Source organism: Protopterus annectens, chromosome 9.part0 (assembly GCF_019279795.1).
Source record: "Protopterus annectens isolate FY-2018-M chromosome 9.part0, PAN1.0, whole genome shotgun sequence".
NCBI classification, from domain to species: domain Eukaryota; kingdom Metazoa; phylum Chordata; order Ceratodontiformes; family Protopteridae; genus Protopterus; species Protopterus annectens.
In genome coordinates this window covers 318,483,313-318,503,657 of record NC_056743.1, presented here as the reverse complement: position 1 = coordinate 318,503,657, position 20,345 = coordinate 318,483,313, and the positions used below count along the sequence as shown (strand labels likewise).

At 35.0% G+C, this 20,345-nt stretch overlaps 1 protein-coding gene across 2 annotated transcripts in view; it reads left to right on the top strand.

Moving 5' to 3' along the window:
• The window catches only part of LOC122811213 (neuferricin), a 110,320-nt gene extending 93,434 nt beyond the window's left edge, over nucleotides 1–16,886 (top strand). For both annotated transcript variants that reach the window (XM_044082902.1, XM_044082901.1), the window contains one exon: nucleotides 13,915–16,886. In XM_044082902.1, coding sequence (XP_043938837.1) covers nucleotides 13,915–14,134 — 220 coding nt within the window. In that variant the 3' untranslated portion in view covers nucleotides 14,135–16,886. The remainder of the gene's footprint in view (nucleotides 1–13,914) is intronic.
• The last annotated feature ends 3,459 nt before the right edge of the window (nucleotides 16,887–20,345 follow it).

Here is a 20,345-nt window from a genome sequence, read left to right as displayed (position 1 = left end):
GACCCTTCTAAACTAGCTTCATATAGACCCATTTCAATTTTAAACCATGATTATAAAATGTTTATGTCTGTATTAGCTAAAAAAGTGGCATAAGTGTTGCCAAAATTGATAGACGTAAATCAGTGTGGTTTTGTGGAGGGGAGCCAAACATGTGACAACATTAATAGAACAGTGATGATCCAGAAGGAAGCAGAGCATAAAAAATACCTCTGTTGTTGGTGTACACCACGTCTTGATGCAGAGAAAGCATTTGAGAAAGTAAGCTGGGATTTTATGAGTAGGGCATTGGAAGCATTTTCATTCCCTGATACAATACTAAGGTTAATTAGAGGAGTATATGAAGCAAGAATTAAAGTGGGAGGGTTCCTCTCAGATAAGCAAGGGTGTCCTCTTTTCCCTTTATTTGCTTTATATTTAGATAACTGGGAAATAAAATAAGGGACTCAGAAATGCAAGGATATAATTGTTATGGTACTCAAGAAAAGTTGGCTTTATTCACAGATGATATTATTTTGTACCTGATGTAGCCAGAAAAGGACATCTCAGTGTTTTGGAACATTTTGAGGCAGTTTCAAGTATTTTCAGGGTTTAAAATTAATGAAGATAAAACAAAAGCTATAGCCATAAATTATGTACCCACACTTGAAATGTTTCAGCAATACCCATATTTATGGGGACATGATAAAATGAAATATTAAGGAATATGGATTTAAAAAAGATTCTGTTATTGCAGCTAAGGTATACAAAAGATAATACATAAACTGAGAAAATGGAAATTTGTATTTATGAGTATGGATAGTAAGATACAAGAAGTAAAAATGGTTTTAAGTCCCTTTAGTCTAGTATATATGTCAGACATACTTCTGTCAACCCAAGGAGAAGTTATGGACAATAATTAATAAAGAATTAAAGGAATTTTTCAGGGAGAGAAAGAAGGCAAGAGTTAAGTGGGATAATTTGATCCTTCCAATAGAACAAGGTGGTTTAAGTTTACCTGATTCGAAGAGATATTTTAGAGCTTCTCATTTAGGGCTCATATACATGACACAAACATAAGGTTATCATTCAAAGTGGAAAAGGTGGGTGTAATTCAAGAAGTGGGGAAAGAGCAGTATTTTGGATGCAGATCATTGAGAATAATAACAACCATACAAGAATATTATACTCATAAAGTAGCAGAAAGTAATCTAAGAACTAAGCCAGTACAGGAATGGAGAAAGGAGATTTTGCCAATAGGGAACACTGCAAGTAGGGATACAAAAAATAGGCAAGAGGGGACTGGAATTTACTGGAGAAACCTGGCACAGGAACCAATACATTTGGTTCAAGTAGCTCAAGCAGGAAAACTAATAAAGTGTGATGGGGCCAACAAGCCATTTGGGTTGCAGGCTAGAGACTGCCTTCCAGGGCTTGATCTCAGTATACATGCAAAGAGAAAAGGATAGGGGAGTTTCAAGTGAAATACCTGCTCTGGTAGAGTTTTTAGTCAAATATAGAACAGAAGCAGCTTTTAAAAAGGGAAAATTAGTAGGGCATATAACATAGTGCATGATAACTATAAGAATCAATCAGAGGTTAGAAAAGATTGGGAAAAGAGACTGGAAAAGCAATTTACAAAAAAACAATGGGAAGACATATGTGTGGCTTACAAGTATGCAGCCAAATCCAGAAGGTTTAGGATCTTTGCTTGGAAATGTTTGCATAGGCATTTTTATATCTCAAGCAGACTTCAAAGAACTTTTTCTCAGATAGATAGCAAATGTTGAAGGAATGATGGAGAAGAAACATATCTTTTGGGAGTATGAGTTGGCAGATTTTAACCCCCCCCCCCCCCGAGTACTGTATCAGAAATATTGGGTAAGCAAATGGCTGTAGTAAGAAAGTGATTTGTTTGAGCTGGGCTACAGGATCTGAATTGCCCAGACATAGTAAGGCTTTATTAAGTTTAATTTTGTTGGCTCTCAAAAAAGCAATTACTAGAAAATGGAAATCAAAGTCTACACTGACTGTATTTGAGATATTGAATATTATAAAAGAGATAAAATATCTGGTAGTCTTTAGAAAAGGAAAGACTAAATTACATAGAAGTAAAATGGACATTCTGGAAACAATGCATGGCATGATAATGCTTAGGAGGAGGAGTAAGGTTTAAGGAAAGGCATGAATTTAGCAATTTTTTGTAATATTGGACTGATGATAGCAAATATCAAATAGCAAATTCCCACCTTATCTCCACCCTACTTTATGCCTCTCCAATATATACCAACCTAAGGCAATGCGATCTAAACAAGCTAGAGACCTGCTACAATAAAATCACCAAATTCGCCACAGGGGCATCCTACCGTAGTCACCACTGTCTCTCACTTGCTGAAATGGGCTGGCTTGAACTCCCTCACCTCCTTCAATGGTATCAACTCTCACTCGCCCACAAACTAGTAAACCATCCACTAAATGTCCCATCCCTCCAGAATCTACTCCAACCCTATCGCACCACCAGACCACTAAGATCCAGCAACAAAAATCACTTGCAGATCACTAAAGCCAATAACTCTGCTGGTGAAGCACTATTTTCTTGCACCATAGCCAAATTATACAACTCCCTCCCACCCACAATTACCTCCATACCATCATGCACCCACTTCAAAACTTTACTAAAAGTGCACTAAAAACATGCTGGCTATGCCCTTGCAATTCCCACTCTAAAATCACCCACCCCATCCAACCACTACCTTTCTTTCCACTCCACTAACTACCTTGATTATAGTAAGCTCAGATGCTCATAAGTCTAGTACTTATTATACAGCAGGAACTTATTGTAACATTTGTTAATGTCTGTTATGTACTTCACAAATAAAGATTCTAGTTGTCTACTGATGTACTATGTTCTTAATCTGTAAATATGTTGTAAGTAATTGCTATGTAAATTGTTAATAGCTATGTAATCCAATGTAACTAATGTCTGTTTATTTTAACTGTGGAGCTTTTCTCCCGGGCCTCCACTGAAAATGGACCTACGTCCAGTCGGGCACTCCCAGTCAACAAATATAAATAAATAAATAAATGATAATAAAGAAAATATATGTGATATATATTGTATTTAAATGGAAAAATATTAAAATGGTTTGTTTTCTTTTCTGTTAATATATGTTTGCCTATGTCTTAAGTCATAATTTTATAAAAGTGTTTAAAAATCATTAATAGAACATGATGATCCAGAAGGAAGCAGCATATAAGGAAATACTGTTGTTGGTTAGTCTAGATGTAAAGAAAGCATTTGACAGAGTAAGCTGGGATTTTATGAGTAGGGCAGTGGAAGCATTTGCATTCCCTGATGTAACATGGTTAACTAGGAAGATATATGAGGGATCAGAGGCAAAAATGGAAAGGTTCCTGTCTGATAGGTTGTGTTTGAAGAGACAAATCAGGCAGGATTGTCCTCTTTTCTCTTTATTTGCTTTGTATTTACAACCAGTGGCAAAGAAAATAAGTGACTCAGAAATTCAGTATATAATTTGTATGGTAATCAAGAAAAGTCAGCTTTATTTGCAGATTATATTAATTTGTACTCAATAAATACAGAAAAGAATATCTCAGTGTTGTGGAACATTTTGAGACAGTTTCAAGTCTTTTGGGGATATAAAAGTGATGAAGATAAAACAAAACTATACCTATAAGTTATGGCCCAGCACACAAATTAGTTCAGCAAAACCCTTATTTATGGTGACACAATAAGACAAAGTATTTAGGAGTATGGATTAAAAAGGCTACTGTAATGGCAGAAAAGGATATGTGGGAAGAGATTAAACAAAAGATAATACAAAAACTGAGAAATTGGAAGTTCTTATTTATGGATACAGATAAGATACAAGAATTAAAAATGTTTTAGTCCCTTTAGTTTTATACACAAGTCAGGCATATTTTATCAACAAGAGGAGAAGTTGTGGATAATAATTAATAAAGAGTTGAAGAATTTTATCTGAGAGGGGAAGAGTTACAGGATAAGCTGATCCTTCCAATAGAAAAAGGTGGCTTACAATTGCCAGATCTGAAGGAATATTTTAGAGTCACACAGATGAGGCTCATACATAACACAAGCCAAAAGCTACAATTCAAAGTGGAAATGGATGATGATGAAGTGAGGAGAAATTCAAGAAATAAGGAGAGAGTAGGATGTTGGATGCAGATCCTTAAGGAAAATAACAACAGTCATACAAAAGATCATATTCATAAAGTAGCAGAAAGTATTCAAAGAACTAAGCAACATGGGAATGGAAAAATGAGATTCTGCCGATAGGGATGACTGCAATTAGAGGTCTAGAGAATAGATAAAAGGAGGCTGGAATTTACTGGAGGAAACTGGCAAAGGAACCAAGGTATTGGGAACAAATAATTAGAGAGGGAAAGGTAATAGAATGGGGAGAGGCCAAAAAAAATTTGGACTGCAAGCTAGAGATTGCCTTCCCTATCAGGGACTGATATCAGAGTATAGGCATAGAGATGGGAGTACAGGGATTCCAAGTGAAAGACCTGCACTACTGCAGTTTTTAGTTAAATATAGAAGAGAAACTGCTGTTAAAAGGGGATAATTAGTAGGGCATATAAAATATTGCACAGTAACTATAGGAATCAATATGAGGAGGTTAGAAAAGATTGGGAAGAGAAATTAGATAATAATTCACAAAAAAAAAATGGGAAAACATAAGTATGGCTCACAAATATGCAACAAATTATGGAAGATGTAGAATTTTTGCTTGCAGTTGTTTGCAATAGGTGCTTTTATACTCCATGAAGATTCCAGATAAAGTTTCCTCAGGTAGATAGCAAATGTTGGAGGTATGATGGGGAAGAAAGATCTAACTGGGGACATATGTATTGGGAGTGTAATAAGTTACAAATAATACCACAGGTGCAGTGCATAAAAGCGACACATAACCAAAAAAACAAATAACACACCAAAATAAGGGCCCCAAAGGCTAAAATCCACTCTCCATTAAAATATAAACAATAAAAATGTGTAAATATTGAGTGCTTGATCCCAACTAAAGAGGGGACTTCATCAGAATACAAAATAACACTTTCCAAGCTACACTTAAATACCTACTTCAATGCTAATTATTAAAACAAATTAGTTTGTTAAAGTTGAACAAGGTGCATTGTATTCAATTAAACCAAAACATTAAATATTTAACCCTATGTCTTCCATACGTTACTTTGCCTTGTTTCACCCTACAAATGCAAAGCTATTACATGTTATTGAAAACAATAAAACAATTATATATATATATATATATATATATATATATATATATATATATATATATGTGTGTGTATATAAATGCCTAAAACTGTTTCTTCTTCAAGTGTAATTCTTATTAATTGCTCAAGCCATCATTTCCCTTTACTTTTTCTATATCTATATCTGTAGTTTACCAGCCTTTATTTTTAAAACTGCTACAATAGCTATAGAATCATTTAAACCAGGGGAAAACATTGCAGCTAACATAAGCGCCAATTGACATTCTTTGTCACTTAATAAGTTCTTCCAGTCAGCCCCCCCGGATCGATCAATGTTAATCTGACTGATTATTCCGAACACAAATTTTCTAAAGTTACCACACTCAAGAAAACGTTTGTACAGTGTATTGTTTTCCTTTTTGTTATAAATGTCATATACATCTTCATAAATTTGTGTTTTTAATACACGTTCAGTTTTTCCAATGTAGTAACTTGAACAGCTTTCACATTTAGCTAAATATACTATTGTGATAGTGGTGCAATGATCTTTCAGAAAAAAATTCTGTTTTTCATTAAGTTGTCTAAAATTATTTATTTTTCTTTAATAATGAAGGAACATTGACCACAACAACCACAGGCAACAGCACCCCTATTATTCTTCGCATAATTAGTGAGTTTATTCTCAAAATTTTTCCTAAAATTATCATCTGTTTTGGTAATAAACAGGGGTTCAGTTCCTACCATTTTATAAATATCTGGGTTTGCCTTAAAATGTTCCAATTCTTTCTAATAGCATTTTTCATCTGATTAGAGTATTGGTTATACTGAATAATGTAGGCTTTCTCATATTTTAATGACCAAGAAACACCTTTATTTCAATTTAAACCAATAACTAAAAGTAGCTTATATCTACCACCACACTCTTTGTAAACTTCTTCAATGATGCCATCTGCCAGATTAGCAGGGTAAGGCCTAGCACAAAACATATTTATTAAAGCTGCAAGTTCATCACAGACATTCTTATAATGTGAGGTCATCCTTGCCCATCAAATTGCTTGCCCCTTAACCAAACTTCTTTTCTGTGTCATAGGGTGGCTACTTGAATAATGCAAGTAGGAATTGCAAAGAATATCTTTATGATAAACATTTGACTTAAAACTATCCATAAAATGAGAAATAAGTGTATCAAAGTAACTAATTTTAAATGCATGACATACATAAGTAAACATTAAATATTCTGTGGTATTATTTAATTATCTCACAAATTGGTCAACTTCTCTACCAGTACCCTTCCACAGAATGAAAATGTCATCCAGGAAATGTAAATATAAATGAAGATTCTTCAGAAATATACTATGAAAAACATATTTACATTCTCAATCAAGTAGTACAAGGTTGGTGGATACAGTGGCACACGCCACACCCATGGCTATACCTTTTATCTGTTGAACATACTCCCCTTCGAAAAATACAAAATTATTTTCTAATATTAGAGCCATAAGCTGAACAATTAACTTTATTCAGTCATGGAAAAGGGAACAAGAAAATAAAATTTCTTCAAACAATTCCAAACCTTCATCTTTGGGAATAACCAAAAAAGATCTTTAACATCCACAGTCACAAATAAAAGATCTTTCTCCCATATCTCATTTTTAAGGTGTCCTATGAATTCCCAAGAATCTTTAATTAAGTGGGGAGTATGATCTACCACATGCATCACCCATTTATCCACCAAAATAGCTAGTGGATGGGTCTTTGAACCACCTGCAGAGACTATTGGTCTGACCAGTGGATTTACAGCATCTTTATGAATTTTGGGAGTTCCAAAAATTGAAGGGATGACTGGTTTTGGGTTAAACAAAAACTTATAAGTCTCTGAAGTATTCTGTTGATTTTATATATATATATATATATATATATATATATATATATATATATATATATATACACACATATATATATATATATATATATATATATACACATATACACATATATATATATATATATATATATATATATATACATATATATAAATAAGAGTCTTTTCTATTATACACTATATTTATCCAGTTTTTAGATATCTGAACGTATGTATTCTCATCAAATAAGTGCATGGCATTAGAATAGTCTTCTACATTAAAAATTACTACCACTCCCCCTTTATCAGGTTTCATAGTACGAATTGTATTACCTAACCTCAACTGTTTAAACAAATTAGTATCTTCCCTGGAAAGGTCGGTAACAAACTTATGCTTACCAGAACAAATTTTATAAATATCCTCCATTACTGCTTTCTCATAAACATTTAATAAAGGGTGGTGGGGAGGGGTGGAAGTACTTTTTCACTTAAGGGATATATCAGCAATAATCCTACCCTTTTGCTCACAAATATCTTCACCCAAAAACAAAACATTAAAATTCAACTTCCTCGTAAATAATTTTAATTCAACTAAACTATCTGGTATATCCACACCTCTTTTAGGCACAAATTTAAATCCTTTCAAAAATAGGAGAAAGTGTTCTTTGGTTGTAATTCTATCTGTATAATAGTAAATGTTAAAACCTTCAAATGTATTAACAATATGACCATCCATGGGTATTATTTCCTGTTATTTCTCCTCCGTCAATTCAAGTAACCTCACTGAGTAAAATTCGGGTAGGAGTTCTTTCTCTGAAAATTTCTGCTTGCTAGTCTTTCCGAGCATCTGGGAATCTGAAAATTCTTTTCATAATGCTCATAAACCACATCCCTATGATCTATGGACTTGTCTACCCTGTCATCCCCATAACTGTTACCCCCTACCCCATTAGAATAATTTTTATCATTACTATCATTATGGGAGAGTAACAAATGGGAAACTGGGTACATTGTTTTTTTTTCATATACTGTTTAAGCTCATTTTCCAACTTCATTTTCTTCTTTAAAAAACACTATTACATCTCTTATCAATTTAACTAAAATCTTGTCATACAACCCTTTATATTCATTGCGAGGTAATGAGGTATTGCCAGCACATCTAGGTGGAATTTTATAAATAATTATATGCTATTTGTGAATATCAAACTAATTTATGTAAGATGCTTGTGTTACAAATGTATTAGAACTGTATGTCATGTGTATATTAAACTGCTCTGTAGAGATGTTTGTGTTGAAAAGGTATTTGTAAAATGGTGTTTAAAATGTATCCACATTGTGTCCTTCTGGAAGAGAACAGAAATGTACATGCTCTATTTTAACTGTTTAAATCTATATATTTTAACAGTGGAAACTGGAATTCAGGAGGTTAACGTCAGTCCAGCAAACGTTAGAAAAATATCTGAAATTAAATTACTTTATAGCCTACACCATAAAGATGTTTCAGTGCAGCTAGAGACACAAAGTCTGTACTAGGAAGTTTACTGTATTGTCTTTAGGGTGAACTAATTGCTACTTTGTAAGCATGAAGGAATGTAATTGTTTTATGACTTCCAGCATCTGTCAAAGATATGAGCAAAAGCCCTTGTATGAGTATTTTTACAGGTAGATGCTAAATACTGCCACTTTGGCAATGTGGGTTTGCATGAGAACTAGAAGTCAGATGACCAGAAATAATGTCATTCTGCATACTATATCAGCAGTAATAATTTAGATATTAATTTGAGAAGTCTCTTAGTGAGATGCAGCATTCTGCATTCTGCCTTGGACCTGACAAGAAGAAGCACCATTAACCACATTTTCCTTGCTCTAATGAAGTAAGTTTCTAGGGAAAAGTGTAACTCTCTCATCAGGAATATAGCAAAGCTTAGTTTAGACTGTGTTATTCTTTATTTGTGTGAGCCTGTACTGCAATGTTATATTAAATATTTCCTGTGATTTTGAACTCTGATGTAACTGTGAATATATATTTAGTATTGTTTTGTTCTTTTATTATTTATTAAATATATTTCTTCATAGCTGATCTGTGCAGAGATATTTAAGTTTTGAGAGTACTTGCATATTTATTTGGTGACACTGTATGGGCCACTCCTAATTGTCTTGCTCTTGGTCAAACTACCATTTGTGTTAAGATTACACAGTAAGATTGGACATCCTTTAAGGGCCTTAAGGTAGATGGCAGGGGTGACTGGTGGCAGTGAAAACTACCTTACAGTCTGGGCAGAAGGCAGCATGGCTAGTAAACCTGTGACCGCCTTTCCCAAGTGTGTGTGTGTATGTGTGTGTGCGCGCGTAAATCAAACCTCAAAGAGTGTGTGTGTCAGCTACTTGGGCAGGGACATGAAGCACTGGTTGGACAGAGAAGGTGCTGGAGGTCTTGGCTTGGTCACTCAGTTGAGATCTCAACTCTATAGCTGTGCGAGTAGGGAATCTTATTTGGGATCTGGAGGAAGAGTGAGAAACCAGCCCCAGACTGACTGTGGTCTCTGTGTGTGCTTAAGGAAAATTGCACTTGATGCAGAGAGCTGCATCTGGAAATACTGTGTGTGTACCTGTTATCCTCCCACAGATGCCAGTGGTGAGGATTAAGGCTCCTTGATTATGGGTCCAGTAGAGGGTCATCACATTCATTAAAAAGCAAATCAGTTAAACATTTCTTATGAATATTTTCTATCTCTTGGCATAGGGCATCTTTGTATTTTTCATTATAAGACATCACTTTCTTTAAAAGCTCAATGCCACACTTATAAAAAAAACCCCAATAAAATCATTAGTCATTTCATGATCATATATCAAGCCAAAAGGAATTTTAAACATTTGTAACCCTTGTGGTACAATTTGAAATGTAATACTTTCATTTAGGTATAAAATCTCAATTTGTAGACTTAAATTTCACCAGTCATTTCTCAAAGAAAAATATCATATCCTTTAATGAAGGAAAATTATTGTCATTACCATGAGGATTGTTGTCCATTCAGATCTTTCTTTTAAATTAAATTGATAGTTCTTTTCGACAATATTTTTAAAAACCAAACCAATCTCTCTATTACATTTATCGAAAATTACCCCACAACTTGAATTAAAGTGATTAGGAGGCTGAGTTCCAGACCATGTAAAAATATGTAATCTAACATCCAGACCCAGATTTAACCCAATACCTGTAACTTCATTGTAAGCTCATCTCTGTTTGCTACTTTCAAGCTCTATTTCAAAAGCTCTATGACTTTTACTATTACTATTCCTTCCCCTGGAATCATCTGTACCACCATTGCCACACTTCTCTTCACTTGTTGCTTCCTTTTCTTCTCCAGGGTTTGTTATCATGCTTGTGGAACAGCCATCTTACTTCCTGATTAACAGTAGCCACAGAGAAACCAAAAATATTATCTCCTTCACAGTTCATTGTGGAAAAAGAATCACCATGTTTGCTTTTGGCCCCTTCACCATCCGTTTGCAAGAATAATTCAATAAGCCTGATTAAATCACCTTTCAAGGAGGCGACATCTTCCTTCAACTGAACAATTTCATTAGTGTAAATTGGAGTGGAAAATGGACTGAACTGGTCCAAGGTATACATATTTACCCTCTCCACAAAAAGAAGACACAAATAATGCCACAGGTACAGTGTGTTAAAAGCTACACATAAAAAAAAGTAATAACGCTCCAAAATGAGGGTCCCAAAGGCTAAAATCCACTCTTTATTAAAACATAATAAAAACATGTAATTATTGAGCACTTTCATCCCATCTAAACAGGGGACTTCATCAGAATACAAAATACCACTATCCAAACTACACTTAAATACCTCCTTCCACACTCATTATTAAAACAAATTAGTTTGTTAAAGTCAAACAAGGTGCACTGTATTCAGTTAAGCCAAAACATTAAATATTTAACCCTATGGCTTCCATAAGTTATCTTGCCTTAATTGTTTCACCCTACATCTGCAAAGTTATTATGTATTATTGAAAACAAACAATTTTTATATATATTTAAAAATGCCTAAAACTGTTTCTCATTCAAATGTAATTCTTATTAATTATTCAAGCCATCATTTCCCTTTACTTTTTCAATATCCATATCTATAATTTACCAGCCTTTATTTTTAAAACTGGTACAGTAGATATAGAATCATTTACACCAGGTGGAAACATTGGAACCAACCTCAGCTGCCACGAAAGTTCTTTATTACTTAAGTTCTTCTAGTCACCTCCCCTCAAGGATCAACGTTGATCTGGTTGAGTATTCCAAACACAAATTTTCTAAAATTACCACACTCAAGAGAATGTTTGTACAGTGTATTGTTTTCCTTTTTGCTATAAATGTCATATACATGTTCATAAACTCGTATTTTTAATGCACGTTCAGTTTTTCCAATGTAGTAACAGGTCTATATCAGATAATCAAACTTTCAAAAGTTTGACTGTCATATGGTCAACACCATATGATTGAATTTTTGAAATTTCAAACGTTTTAACAGAGATCTCCGTACATTGCATAATGGGAAGATTTCCCTTTTCTGCACTGTAGTGTGATCTCGGACTTGGTATATTTAAAGAGTGGGGGGAGGGGGGTGCAGGGGTGCTTGTCCCCCACCTTAAAATGTTCAGGTAGGTTATTTGTGTAGTTTATTTTTTTTTATTAGATATTCAAACTTTTAAAAGTTCAATCATATGGTGTCGACCATATGAAAGTTGAACTTTTGAAAGTTTGATTATCTAATATAGACCTGTAGTAACTTGTACAGCTTTCACATTTAGCTAAATGCTGGTGATGCAATTACCTTTCAGAAAAATAATTCTGTTTTTCATTACGTTGTCTAAAATAATTTATTTTTCTTTAATAATGAAGGAACACTGACTGCAACAACCACGGGCAAGAGTACCTCTATTATTCTTCACAAAATTAGTGAGTTTATTCTCAAAAAGTTTCTTAAAATTAGCAGCTGTTTTGGTAATAAACAAGGATTCACTTCCTACCATTTTATAAATATCTGGCTTTGCCTTAAAAATGTTCCAATTCTTTCTAATAGCATTTTTAATCTCTTTAGACTATGGGTTATACTGAATAACATAGGGTTTCTCATATTGGAATGACCCAGAAAAACCTGTATCACAATCTAAACTGTTAAATATAAATATATGTGTGTGTGTGTGTGTATATATATATATATATATATATATATATATATATATATATATGTGTGTGTGTGTGTGTATATATATTTTTGTTTATTAGATTATATGTGTAGTAAATATAACAGTGCATGTACACTTCTGTTTGTTAGATTCGTGTACACTTCTGTTTGCTAGAATATATGTAGGAAAAGTATTCTGTTTGCTAGCATATATACATTAAAAGGTTAAACTGCTCTTGGCTAAAAAGCAAGTAAAAAGGCATCCAGCTGTATGTAATATAAATGTTCAGTGTTTATGCGTATATTAACAAATCAAAGCTTAAGATTTATGACGCATGTTTTTTCCAAACAACAAGGCTGCAGTGCCTTTGCAATAAAATCCACAGACATTGTCAATAATTAATGTAGGATTTTCATTAAAATCATTCATAAATAAAAGCAAATAGTAAATTTAGCAATTGCAAGGTACAGCTCATAACTGGTAAGACATTTTTACAAAATGGTCTTCAAAAGGAAAAAGGTTGTTAAACTAAATCATTCATTCAATTCTAGTAGTAATGGCTGTTATCATTGTGCTGACAATATAAAACTGTGTTTTAACTTACTGTATCAAAAGAAAACTAAAGGTTTTGTTTCCTAATGTGTTTTCCGTAAATCATAATACCAAAGAATGCATATCAATGTAAACAGTTTTGTGTGTTTTAAAACAAAAAGGGAGAACTATTTTATATATATATAAAATCAAGTTCAGTGTTTGTTACAACCTCAAGGAAAAATGCTGATAAGGATAACTCCTTAATTCCTGAGACCCAGGTCCAAGAAATAAACAACTCCCTACTAGGTTGGAGACAAAGACAACTCCTAGACTGCCACATAATTCACTTTGAAACAGAATACAAAGTAACTTAACAACAGAGTGCATGAAATCAGAAGAATTCCAAAGGAATTAACAATAACAGACTGTTCTCATGGACAGGATCTGAATTGCACAAGAAAAAGTGTATATAAGGACAGTAAAATTAAATGGTGTCGGATCTAATTTCTTGTTAGATCTGTGTACTGGAGAACATCCATGCTGTCTGAAAAGCTTAATCTGAGACATTAAAGCTGTAAACTGTGTAGTATTGTACATGTCATCTGTTACATTGACAAGTTATTTTATTAGTACTGCTCAAAGTTATTATAGTGCTGAAGAGATTAATAGTCTATAAAGTTCAATGCATTAATCAGACTTCTATTTTAACAACCTTTATATTTCCCTGTCACTATAAATTAACTAACTTCAGTATGAAATAAAAGTGGACTGAGAAAATCTAAGCATCTCTAGCAGAGTGAGTTAGTCTTTGGCTACAAGAAAATATTATTCTAACCATAATTTTCTTAGGGTGAACTATTCATTTAATGGAAGAAACAAATGTAACCATTATTTAAAGTGTAAGAGCAAGTGCAACAGTCATTTAGAAGTGTCCCATGGAGGTAATGGGGCTCGAATGGCTTCAGTTGAACAAAAAGATAAGCACAGTGCGTCTTTTATAATGTCTTAAGAATCTACCAATCTGTGTTAGCTTCTCTAGACTGGAAGTATATATACATATTTTTACATATATTGTCTTTCTTCTTGCAGTGGTGGTGTAGAGAGAACTTGGGTTGGAGTCCCAAGGAAACTATACAAACCTGGCTCCAGTGGTTACCGCTGTGCATGTGTTCGCAGCACTGGACCTCCCACTGGTCAAGCAGATTCCATCAGCCATCCCAATCGAGGTGACTTAGATGACCCAGCCTTACAACAGTACGAAGGATGCCATCCACTTTCTGAGTCATGTTCCATGAAAACTGAACAATAGGAAATATCACAAGCATTTTAATAAGGGCAGGTATCTTAGAGTTGGCTGTGCAAACAGGAAAAAGTGACTTTATCTCCTCCAAGCAAAATAATAAGTTATTATTTCTAGTGCAATTTTTCATTTTACTAAATAAATATAATAGTTTTACATAAGAAAGTATCTGCATGATTTTATCTCCCCTAAATGAAATAATAAGTTATTACTTCCAATGAAATTCTTCATTTTAAAAAATAAATGTAACAGTTTTACATATGAAAGTATCTGCCTGACTTAACTGTACTTACACATTAACACACACCCTGGAGGGCATTATTCGTCTTAGTGAATAGGCTCTCTGTAAAATTGGTGTGTTTTACTTGCTTATTTATTTTTTAACTACTATATTATTTTTTTCTATATTTTTAATGTAAAATACTTCCTCCACCAAATAATTCAAACTTGCTATAGTATATGTTAATGGTGCTGAAGGAAGCATTTTACATCAAACATATATAAAAATAATATACTGCTTAAAAATAAGTAAGTAAAACACAATTTTACAGAGCCCATTCTATCTCCCATACACACATACACAGTCTCTTCTGCTTTCACACACACACATATACACACACACAATCTCCTTTGCTTTCATACACACATTCATTCACACAAGTTCGGTGTCACTCTCAATCTCTCACAAAGTGTCTCCACTGCTTTCATACACACATTCACTCACACAAGATCACTCTCACTCTCTCTCTCTCTGTCTCGCTCTCACACTCACAGTCTCCTCTGCTTTCCTACAGGCATTCAGACACACATCACTCTCGCTGCCTCTCTCTCTCATGCATGTACACACACGTGCAGTCTTTTTTTTTTTTTTTTACATTTTATGCTCACTAAACAGCAGAACCACTGCTTAATGAACATAAAAATAATGGCAGCCATTAGTTTTTTTTTCTTCAGTCCAAGCTCCATGACAGCTTGATATGCTGCTTCAAAAGCGGCAGACTCGTTTGTCAGCGGGCATTACTTGTACAGTAATACCTTGCTGGAGAACGTTCATTCTCCAATCAGGCTGTTGATGTACAGTTTGCCCATTCTCTAAAATTTGTTAAGTATCAGATGTCCTTCCTTGGAAAGACAGGAGCCATTCAGTAAAAGAGCCATGACATTGTTCACCAACATCATGCAGTGTCCCAAAAAGGGAATCAAATTATGGAGATGTAGATATGGGACCCTAAAGTCCAAGGTGATTTGCAATAAAGTGATTCAAAAATAAATAAATAATTGTGAGAGAAGACTGAAACAGAGGAAGGCTGATCATTTGCTGAAAGCAAAGGTACTTAATCTGAGTGAGAGACTAAGGCAGACAATCACTGCAGTGGCTGAAAGAGGAAGCCATCAAAAGATGGGACATATACAAGTGTCTTTTATGTATCCTTCTTTATTTAAATGAAGGTAATTTGTAGTTTAAACACTGAAGCTATTCCAGTGGCATAGAGTGAAAAAGCCCTGACTACAGCCCAAGCAACCTGGGTGGAGTTACCATGCCAGGGTTGTGTGGGCGGGTCATGGGCACTTAATGTGATAAACAATGAAGGAGGTTGGGGATAGCATAATGTAGGCATGCCTACCAGAAGGGTTTAAGGATGTAGACATGGCTGAGCTGCTGCGGAGGTATGGCAAAATGCTGCACATCTCCACAGCAAATGGCAGGGGGATTGAAAGGGGTTGGGCATAAAGTAACTCCTCTCCCAGACAGATGTAGAGGTGAGCCAAGCTCCCGGATGCCATGTTCCATGACTGTCTCCAGCAAGACACCAGATTAAGGCCAGGGTGGTGGAAGTCAGTAGCTCGCAGACCCAGCACAGACAGGTGCCAGGGTGCCAGAGGGAGCAAAACAAATTTTTTTATTTTAAGGTCTGGCTTAAGTAAGCAAGTGTATGTTGCAATAAAGTCACCATGGTTATTTGAAAGATCCTGGATACAATATTTTCAATGCTCTAGAGGGTGGAGCATGCCAGTCTTACAATGGGAAATGCCACAAGTATTTTGACTGGGCACTCTTTAAACTGTTTCCTGACAAGTGGGGTATAGTTGTAGCATGTGTTTTTTATCATGTTTCCTCATATTGATCAGTATTTTGATGGCAGATCAATAAATGAGGCTGCAGCTCAGACAGAGACTGTACTTAATGTATTATGAAAACAGTGTGAAAGCAAAATAAAACAAATTAATACAGCTTAATTGAACAGGTGTTGGAGTCAGAGAGTGTAAGGCAAATGTTCAGATTCCTATCAGGGTATGTATATGAATCATTACTTTTCCTAAGAATTGTATGCTAAATGTGATAAGAGACTTGTCAGTATATACACTTAGAAAATTTATCACAGACTCGATAAGAAATGCATAGCAACCACTTCAGTTGGAGCAGTACTAGATAATGTTGAAAATGTGTATGCAAATGCAGTAAAAAAATTTAGAGCTCTCCCTGGATATGGTCTATAACATACTAACTTATTGTTTAAAAGGTAAAAGTGCCAATGAAGTGTAAAATATTGGTAAAATTAAAATGGAATAGTTCAGAAGATGAAATGCACATTTTCATTTTGTAACTTTTTTAAAGGATTAGGTTCCATAAATTAATTACCTGATCAGCTGATGACACCATTTTCTGTGTACAGCAAATGCATTTTTGTTTAACATATATGAAGTGCTTTTTGTTTGAACTACTCCATTATTAAATAAAAAGCAAGACTTAAGTCATAAATGTAGGGCTTTGATTTGGAGTTTGACTTACAGTGTTAAACTGTGATCATTCTGTAGTGAAATATTGATATTAATAAAATACTAGGCAAGAAACAAACCGTTAAATATACACTTGAATTGTACTTAATGCAAACAAAAACATTTTCTGTAAATGATGTATAGTTTGACACCTTATTGTGATTAGCAAACCAATCGATGAACAGTTCATCAAAAAAAATAACAGAGTAGAGTTGATATAACAACCAAATGAGCACACACACACACCACAACCTAAAAAGCAAATATGCATATTTCTAATGTGTGGGGCAAGCCCTGTAACAAGGTATATAACCAATTTTGAGATAGCCGTTACACCTTGCTATAAGTGCTGCCTGAGACATAAAAATGCAAAAGAACACCTATTCCACACAGCATCTGTCTTTTTCTCTCTCTCACAGCTTTCACACAGTGCATAAAAAACATACCCAACATACATGTTCACCACAGCATTCTTTTTACCATTCACTCTAGCATATACTTTTGAACATACAGTATATTCCCCAGTTTTACACTCATTGCATTCTGCTTGACAATCAATCATTCACTCCAACATATACTTTCATGCACATTGCACCCACTATCTGTACACACAAACTGCACAACTTTGAACAGGCACTCCAAAAGACATATTCAAACAACCCTATCCTTGCTCAAAATACTGCCATTACACACACACACACACACACACACACACACATGCACATGCACATGCACCACAGTCTTTCGACCAGTCACACCAACCAAAATCATAAAGAACCTTAGACCCAAACTCCAAATACTACCTGCACAATACTGACACCACTAGCCCCAGTTCACACAGTGGGAAAAACTCAATGGGACACTCTTACACACACCTCTTTGGTAGACCTAGTACCTCTTTTACAGTAAGAAATACTTGCTACATAAGAAAAAAGCAAGACCTACGACAGCTGTGTTGCAACCATGCGCATTCTTTACAACTCTACATGCATACACACACACACACACACGCTATATATATATATATATATATATATATATATATATATATATATATATATATACTTCATTGGTATTTATAGTGAACAGGAGTGCCACTTCAATGGATTGGACTTGGCTAAAAATATGACAGCTTGGGATAAATAGGCAACCATCTGTTTTTGGTCTGTGGTGCTGGAGGTGGTTGTAAGATAAACAACTTAGCTCTATTAATATATTAATATTGTCTGTATTTCATTTTAGCACTTAGTTTTTAGTGCAATGTGCATATAAAAATATAAATACATTTGGAAAAACAGCATTTTAAGGACACCCTTAGAGTGTGGACAACTCTGAGTTATTACATTTCATGGTAGGAAGTAACAGCATGTGACCTAATGCTGGTCCCAACTCATCATTTCCTTTTTTTCTTTGGAGTAAAAGGAAAATTATTTTTTAAATACTTGCTTGCTGAATATTGATGCCCTGACCATTTATAAACTACATGGAGCTTCATATAAGTGGATCTTTAAAACTGCATTGTATATACTGGTTGTATATTGCTACACACCAACCAAGTCTTATCCAATGCACACTTACCCTTACCAATATCCTTCTGTCCATCCTGCACTTCAGTTACCTGCTTTTATTCTTTCATGTCATACTATTCATCATTATTACTCTTTTAAATAGACCATATTTAAATCATACTCTGTCAATAACAATAGGGTTTATTGCCTTCTGAATTTGGTCAAAGCAGCCTTTATCTTAATAGAATGTTCTCTCACTAAATGTGCCTATGTCTTATTTCAAAACCTATTGACTTCCTCTTATCTTTATTACTACTTTCTGGATATATAGAACATAATGCAGGCCCTAGCAAGTACCTTGTTACACCCTCCCCTCCATCAGTTACACTTAACACTTGCACTTTAATGACTGACTTCCAAGATGGCTGCACACTGAGTAACAACTTAATTTCAGCTCTCCCAATGTGAAAGCAGAAACTCAGAAAACAGAACCAGTGAATTTGTCTGTTTGAGTAAATGTCAGTTACTGGCTAGTAAGTGCAGTATCTGGGTGCCAGCAAAGAAGTTGTTTAGAGAACCTGAAAGAAAATCAACTACAAAAGGTGAGAAAAAAATCACTGACTGGGAAGAATCCTGCAGCTGTTCAGAATTCAAGCATCATCTTTGGTGCAAAACATGACTTCCAGTAATCTAGAGAGGAAAAAAGTCAAATGTGCTCAGAGTTGATTAAAATAAATGAAACACTGAAAGAGTATATCAACTCAAATAAGAAAAGGCTGCAAAAATGGAAGAAGCTTTAAACAGATATTCAGATGAGTTAAAACTGCAAAAATCAGAGGTCGAAATGAAGAAAAGGCTGGCTGAGTATGAGATTGCTCAAGCAGAGATGTTTCAAAAAAATGGTAGAATCAGAGGGCAACGTATGTAGGCAAAACCTGAGTTTTTCTGCTATTCCAGATAAATTGGAAGGAACAGATTGTACTCATTTTATGAAAGCACAAATAAGCAACTGGACTGGTATTCTACATCAGGAATTGTTAACTGAAAGGGTACATAGTGTGTATGCTCCAAACTTCACCACGAGAAAGCAGCCAAGACCTTTAATAGTAAAGATGCAATCCTACCAAAAGAATGAGTTGATTGTGACAAAACTATGGCAGAAGGACAAAGTACTAAAAGCTGTAGGACTTCCAAGATGGCTGCATATTGGGTAATAGCTTAATTCTAGCCCTACCAGTGTGAAAACAGAAACCTAGCAGAGAAAACCAGTGTACTTATATTTCTAGTTATAGTTCAGCAACTGGCTACTAAGTGCACTGCCTGGATTCAGGCACCTAGGTGGTGCAACACCCACCTGTGAGACAGCTGGATGTGGACACATGGCAGGATGACAAATTAACTGCAGTGACAAAGGACTGTGGACAATTCCCTGTCAGAATTGAGGGAACCCCTACACCCTAACCACAGGAGGCACATACAAACTCCCACAGTGATACACTGTGCACCCCCTTAGAAGCCACCATGTGCAACTGTTAGTGGAAAATCTGGCTGGCATAGCATGCCACATGGGCAGGAAAGTGGTACCATGGAACCTGTGTGCTATTGGCAAAGCCTTTATTAATTGAATATGCAATGTGATGTGTGCTGTGCCTGGTGTATACGAAACTCAAACAGTATCATAATTTGTAGAAATGTGCCACAGCATGGAGGAAATCCTGCACATCAGTTAGTCACACTTATGTTGTAAGATGCGCTTTAGGCAACGCTCCCTTACTACAATAGCCTTCCTACGCGGTGTTACAGGCATCCCCTTCAGAAGAGATTCACGTCGGGTATCTGTCAAGTTCTGCTCCTGCTGCAGAACACACAGAAGGTCGGCTAGCTGTGCAGTAGGGCGACCCAGTAATACCTTCAGCAAACGATGCTACACCTCC